The following is a 7,500-nucleotide window of genomic DNA, read 5'->3' as shown; positions in this document are numbered from 1 at the left end:
TCCAGGTATTTCTTTTGCATGGCCTTCAATGCTCCCCAAACACACACACACACACCAGCGCACACACACACGCACACACACACACACACACACGCCCAGGGACGAGATGATTGTGATAGAAACATCAAAGACAGACGTGAGGCCAGAGGCCAGAGAGCATGAGAGCCGATTGACTCAACCAACCGACGGGCTGCGTGCGGCTCAGTCAGGTGAAGATGAAGATGAAGATGAAGATGCGTTCTTCTCGTGCAACAGGTCCGCTCCTAAAGGTTTTTAAGACTCCCAGTTCGTCTGCGGCTCGTCTCTGATCTCCTTTCGTCTTTTATCAGGAGAATTTTGTACGAGCTCAAATATTGTTGACGTGTGAATCTGAAGAAAGATGAAAACATCGTGATGTTTGTGCGTCTGTTGTTGAGCCTTTTGTTGTGTAGTGAGTGTGAAGCACAGGAAGTGCGAGGTCTGGAGTCTGGTGAGTGAACGGGGTTCACGTGAGTTTCATCGTTAAGAGAGCGACTCGTGAAGAGAGGGACTCGTTAAGAGGGATTCGTTAAGAGGGCGGCTCGTTGAGAGAGCAACTCGTTAAGAGGGATTCGTTAAGAGGGCGGCTCGTTGAGAGAGGGACTCGTTAAGAGGGATTCGTTAAGAGGGCGGCTCGTTGAGAGAGGGACTCGTTAAGAGGGATTCGTTAAGAGGGCGGCTCGTTGAGAGAGGGACTCGTTAAGAGGGATTCGTTAAGAGGGCGGCTCGTTGAGAGAGGGACTCGTTAAAAGGGATTCGTTAAGAGGGCGGCTCGTTGAGAGAGCAACTCGTTAAGAGGGATTCGTTAAGAGGGCGGCTCGTTGAGAGAGGGACTCGTTAAGAGGGATTCGTTAAGAGAGCGGCTCGTTGAGAGAGCAACTCGTTAAGAGGGATTCGTTAAGAGGGCGGCTCGTTGAGAGAGGGACTCGTTAAGAGGGTGGCTCGTTGAGAGAGCAACTCGTTAAGAGGGATTCGTTAAGAGGGCGGCTCATTGAGAGAGGGACTCATTAAGACATTAAAAGAGAGAATCATTATGAGAGGGATTCGTTAAGAGGGATTCGTTAAGAGGGATTCGTTAAGAGAGCGGCTCGTTGAGAGAGGGACTCGTTAAGAGGGATTCGTTAAGAGAGCGGCTCGTTAAGAGAGCAACACGTTAAGAGAGACTCGTTAAGAGAGAGCGACTCGTTAAGAGAGAGCGACTCGTTAAGAGAGAGAGACTCGTTAAGAGAGCGACTCGTTAAGAGAGACTCGTTAAGAGAGACTCGTTAAGAGAGACTCGTTAATAATGAATCCAAAAGGATGGAAGGTGTTTACTGGAGCAGAATGAAAACATGAAAACAGAACTGAACAGATTTTATTCTGCGGTTTTCAGATTTATAAAAATGATTAATTTATTTATTATTCATATAAATAAATAAATATGTATTTATTATATTGTATCCTTCACCTCCTCTGGAACTACAGAGCGACTCGTTAAGGCGTGTGTGTTCTTTAAAACCGAGTAAATGCTGGAATCATTGTTCTAGTGTGTGTGTGTGTGTGTAAACACACACACACACACACACACACATCGTTGGTAACGAGCAGTGGTTACTGATTCATCATGGCCACGGTCCAGATGTTCCAGTGGTGTGTGGCAGCAGTGGACACATGTGTTTGGGGTGTGTGTGTTTGTGTGTATGTGTGTGTGTGTTTGTGTGTATGTGTATGTGTGTGTTTGTGTGTATGTGTATGTGTGTGTGTGTTTGTGTATGTGTGTTTGCATGCACACCACTGGGCGTGTCCCTGTATTCATGGATATGAAGATGTGTGTGTGTGTAATTGGGGAGTGGGCGGTCTTGTTGGTGGGGGGTTCGGGGAGGGGGGGGGGGCTGTTTGGCCTTTTTTTAAACATAGCTGCGTTGTTATGGTTACCGGCTTTGATGTCGCCCAAACCTCCAACTAAGAGCCTCTCATTTCTCCTTTTGGGCTCCCGGAGAAGGGAATGACTTCCAGACCTGAGACCGACTCGAGACCGGCTGCAGGGTGGGGGGCCTGTGGGGGGGTCTGGGAGGGGCCTGTGGGGGGTCTGTGAGGGCCTGTGGGGGTATGGGAGGGCCTGTGGGGGTCTGGGAGGCCTGTGGGGGGTCTGGGACGGGCATGTGGGGGGGTCTGGGAGGGGCATGTGGGGGGTCTGTGAGGGGCCTGTGGGGGGGTCTAGGAGGGTCCTGTGGGGGGGCCTGTGGGGGGGTCTGGGAGGGGCCTGTGGGGGGGTCTGTGGGGGGTCACGGCGGCCCAGCAGGTCACCGTCGTGGTGCCGGTAGACGTCCACGTGATGATAGTTTAAATAACGTCTCACTTTTTCTATATCTTATCGAGAACTTCCTCAACTCAACCATTAAAATACTCAATTATAGCCTAACAATTATAAATTAATTAAATGAATACCCTTGTTGTTGTTGTTGTTAATGTTGTTGTTGATGCACTGTGTGTTATTGATCGACGTACCAAGTGAAGGCAATCACTTAGAGAAGTGTGTGTACAGCATCTGTTAGTAAGTGTATTATTTAATATACACACACACACACACACACACACACTGGTCTGATATCGATGGACTCTCGTCTCGGTCTGATCTAGGATGAGTTTCCACTCGAGGGATCAAACGCTCTGCGAGGTTCTCGGTTCCCTTCTCCTTCATCTCCTCCTCTTCCTCCTCCCTCCTCTTCCTCTCACTCTCTCTTTCTTTTTCTTCCTCTCTTTTTCTGCTGGTCCCGTCTTTGTTTTCTCTCTTTTGCACTTTTCACTCCGCTCTGCAGGCGTGAGGCAAGTCTTTAGAAAACTCTTTGCATGTGTGTGCGTTTGCGTGTGTGTGTGTGAAAAAACATAGCTGCAAGTTTCCGTTTCTCTATTCGATCTTTTGCAAGTGTGCGTGTGTGTGTGTGTATGTGTGTGTGTCCCTCACATGCAACCGCGTTTCTTTGCACTTAACAGTTGCAATAAAAAGATTTCCACTTCCGATAACTTTCTGCTGCTTTACTTTTCTCACCGGGGGAAAACAAACAACAACAACAACAACAACATTGTGTGAAATAAACATCGATGGTGACAAAGAGTTCCCTGATAGCAGCTTTATCTACAAAGATGGCCGACTCCAGTGAAACAGGAAGTCATTTGAGCAAAAATATTAATTTAATATAATTTTATATATTTGTATGTATTATTTACCATCCTGATTATTTCATGATATATTTTCCCAGTGAGTGTTTCTGAACACCTCCGTGAACGTTGGAGATTAAAGACATTCGACTCAAACGCTGCGCACAAAGAGACGAGGCTTCAGCGCTGAGAGACGGATCCACTGAGCGGGTCGACCGAGACGAAAGAATTCATGAGAGGCGTTTCATCAGCTGCAAATGAACGGGCGCGCGCGCGCGTGTGTGTGTGAGTGTGTGTGTGTGTGTGTGTGAGTGTGTGTCACTGGGGTCAAGGTGGAGGGCCGTCGTTCCAAACAAGTGATGCCTGAGATCCATTTCACTCTTGTGTTCCTGTTCAAATGGAGCGGAGACAAAAGGACGAATCAAAGGCCTTTCAAGTGAGTCGGACTACAGAGAGTTGCTGACGCACTTAAAAAAGAAGAAGAAGAAGAAGAAGAAGGGAGAAAGGTGTCGATATCTAATTGTAATGTTCTTTATTTCTTTATTTTTTTTAAGTAATTGCGTCTTTGAAGTAATTACATCTTTGATGTGGCCAACAAACAGGATGTTGATTATTCAACGCTTCATGTCCACGGCCGCGCGCATGACTAATTTATAGAAGTTTACGGGGATCAACGGCGACCACTTCAACGACTCCTCTGGTTGTATAGAAGTCTACGCTTCATGTGTTGAAGCTGCATTCTCTCTCCTGACCACCAGGGGGCGACTCCTCTGGTTGTATAGAAGTCTACGCTTCATGTGTTGAAGCTGCATTCTCTCTCCTGACCACTAGGGGGCGACTCCTCTGGTTGTATAGAAGTCTCTGCTTCATGTGTTTAAGCTGCATTCCCCCTCCTGACCACCAGGGGGCTCCTCTGGTTGTATAGAAGTCTATATAGTGACTCTACTTCTCTTGATGTATTCCCTCAGTAAACATTGTAAACATGAGTTTATGTCTCAGTCTCTAGTTTCTAGTCTTCTTCTAAACAGCATGATGTCATCATTTATACTTTATGGTCATTTAGAGTCCATAAAGCAGGGGGCGCTTTAGGGGCGGGACTACAGGTGATTGACAGGTCGCGGTCTCGTCCGTGTTTTTGTTTTACATCGTTAACCTTCACAATGTGTTTTAAGTTATTTGGAACGTTTTTGGTTGGACTAAGCTCCGCCCCCTTGTGTCACCTCTGGTTACAAGAGTTCACGTCGATAATGAGACGCTGTTAGGCGTAAAAACACATTTGCTAGGGGAGGGGGGGGGGGCAGGAGCCAGATGTGCCCTGGGTCACATGACCCCCTCATTGGAACATCAGTGGATGAAAACCCCAAATTTATAATTTGTTCCACGAATCAGACGGAGGGGGCGATTAAAGGCTCAGCCTCCCCTCCGAGGGGCGTGTGTGTGTGTGTGTGTGTGTGTATGCGTGTGTGCGTGTGTGTGCGTGCGTGTGTGTGTGTGTGTGTGTGTGTGTGTGTGTGTGTATGCGTGTGTGCGCGTGCACCTGAACATATGTGTTACTCTATTCATAAAAACATAGCTGCGAGTTTCCGTTTTTGTGTTATTTGATCTTTTGCAAGTGTGTGTGTGTGTGTGTGTTTGTGTGTGTCCCTCGCATGCATGCACACACTCGTCTGTTTCAGCTCAGGTAATTATGTGTGTGTGTGTGTGTGTGTGTGGTGGGGTGAGGAGGGGGAGGCGGTGAGGGGGATTTCTTCTTCTTCTTCTTCTTAAATACAGTGGGTAGATAATTGGGGGTTAAATGAGTCTCAGCCTCCCTGAGTGTAAAAGAAGGAAAGCCACTTCAAGGCCGGCTAATTACCCCGAGAGGAAGAGAGGAAGAGGGGAAGAGGGGAAGAGAGTAGAGGGGAAGAGGGGAAGAGAGGAAGAGAGTAGAGGGGAAGAGGGGAAGAGAGGAAGAGAGTAGAGGGGAAGAGGGAAAGAGAGGAAGAGAGTAGAGGGGAAGAGAGTAGAGGGGAAGAGGGGAAGAGAGGAAGAGGGGAAGAGAGGAAGAGAGTAGAGGGGAAGAGGGGATGAGGGGAAGAGAGTAGAGGGGAAGAGGGGAAGAGAGGAAGAGAGTAGAGGGGAAGAGGGAAAGAGAGGAAGAGAGTAGAGGGGAAGAGGGGAAGAGAGGAAGAGAGGAAGAGGGGAAGAGAGGAAGAGGGGAAGAGAGGAAGAGGCAACAGTTTAAACAATGTGTATGACTTCAATTAATAACACGTTAATAACACGCTAACAACACACAACCTCGTCTCCTTTGTCCTCCTCCCTCGAGGTCACTCAGTCAAACTGCATGGCTCCTCCCCCTTCAGCCTGGAGCCAATGCAGACCGCCTTATCTACCCCCCCCCCCCCCATACACACACACACACACACACACGCTCACACCTCCCGCCTTCAGCCCTCTCCTGCTACAGAAGCAGTGTGTGTGTGTGTGTCTGTGTGTGTGTGTCTGTGTCTGTGTGTGTGTGTGTGTGTGTGTGTGTGTGTCTGTGTGTGTGTGTGTTAATGTGGAGGGAGCGTGTGGAAGCGCTGCCTTTAAGTGATAAGGTATTCACTTTGTAACTCAGCAGGAGGCCCGGCGAGGAGCAGCAGATCTGCCCCTCTGTAGTGCTGATGTTACACACTCACCATGCACACGCACACACACACACACACAGACACACACACAGACACACACACACACGCACACACTCGTCCATCTCTAATGTAAAAATAACTTCCCTCAGAAAATATTCATATACTTTCAAATCCGCCAAGCTGTTCAAAGACTTAATGCGGCTCGGAGACACACACACACACACACACACAAGCGCACACACACACACGCACGCGCACACATACACACACAAACTCTCCATATGCACCTTCACGCATCCACCCGCTCACAAACACACACGGAGAAAGACGCCTTTTTATGCCTCCTGCAAGAAATGCACACAAACACTCGCACACACACACACACTCACACACACACACACACACACACACACACTCACACACACACACACTCGCACACAGACTCACACACAGACACACACACACTCACACACACACACACACACTCGCTCACACACACACAAACATTCACACACACTCACACACACTCACACACACACTCACACACACACACGCAAACACGCTGTGACACACGTCTTATGAGCATTAACGTAAGTTATTAAAAGTTGCATCGAAGGCATTGCATGGCTCCTCCTCCTCTTCATCCTCCTCTTCATCCTCCTGCTCCTCCTCCTCCTCTTCCTCCTCCTGCTCCTCATCCTCCTCTTCATCCTCCTGCTCCTCCTCCTCCTCTTCCTCCTCCTGCTCCTCCTCCTCCTCTTCATCCTCCTGCTCCTCCTCCTCCTTTTCCTCCTCCTGCTCCTCCTCTTCACCCTCCTCCTCTTCCTCCTCCTGCTCCTCCTCCTCCACTGTAAACCAATGGGAGCAAAGTATTGCCCATCTTGTGTGTTCCAAACCATCATTAAGATTTAAGATCTCCAGCTCTCTGTGTGTGTAGGTGTGTGTGTGTGTGTGTGTGTGTGTGTGTGTGTGTGTGGTTGTTGATCTAACCGTGTGTTGTCTTGTCAACAGTCCAACAAGGTGTCGGTGGTGCAGCAGTCTCACGGGATGCACCCGCTAACGTCTCTGCTGCCGTACGGCAACGACTTCAGCCCCACAGACATGAGCCAGAAGACAGGTGAGCACACACACACACACACACACACACACACACACACACACACACACACACACACACACACACACACACACACACACACACACACACACAGGCACACACACACACACACACACACACACACACACACACACACACAGGCACACACACACACACACACACACACACACACACACACACACACACACAGGCACACACACACACACACACACACACACACACACACACACACACACACACACACACACACACACACACAGGCACACACACACACACACACACACACACACACACACACACACAGGCACACACACACACACACACACACAGGCACACACACACACACACACACAGGCACACACACACACACACACACACACACACACACACAGGCACACACACACACACACACACACACATGGACACACACACACACAGGCACACACACACACAGGGACACACACACAGGCACACACACACATGGACACACACACAGACACACACACACACAAACACACACACAGGCACACACACACACACACTCACATTAACACACTCACACAAACACACACTCACAGACGTAAACACGGGCTGACTCCAGACTGCTGGATTGTT

The 7,500-nt window shown here is 49.0% G+C and overlaps 2 protein-coding genes across 12 annotated transcripts in view; both read left to right on the top strand.

Annotated features, from left to right (window-relative positions):
* Nucleotides 1-7,500, top strand: part of jade2 (jade family PHD finger 2) — a 344,631-nt gene that overhangs the window by 169,052 nt on the left and 168,079 nt on the right. The window lies entirely within an intron of this gene.
* The window catches only part of tcf7 (transcription factor 7), a 48,918-nt gene that overhangs the window by 20,586 nt on the left and 20,832 nt on the right, over nucleotides 1-7,500 (top strand). For all 11 annotated transcript variants that reach the window (XM_056441771.1, XM_056441708.1, XM_056441698.1 and 8 more), the window contains exon 4: nucleotides 6,780-6,885. In XM_056441771.1, coding sequence (XP_056297746.1) covers nucleotides 6,780-6,885 — 106 coding nt within the window. The remainder of the gene's footprint in view (nucleotides 1-6,779; nucleotides 6,886-7,500) is intronic.

Source organism: Pseudoliparis swirei, chromosome 3, assembly GCF_029220125.1.
Source record: "Pseudoliparis swirei isolate HS2019 ecotype Mariana Trench chromosome 3, NWPU_hadal_v1, whole genome shotgun sequence".
In the NCBI taxonomy this organism is placed as follows: Eukaryota; Metazoa; Chordata; class Actinopteri; order Perciformes; family Liparidae; genus Pseudoliparis; species Pseudoliparis swirei.
Note: the sequence above shows the minus strand (reverse complement) of the source record. Positions and strands in the feature narration are given on the sequence as shown.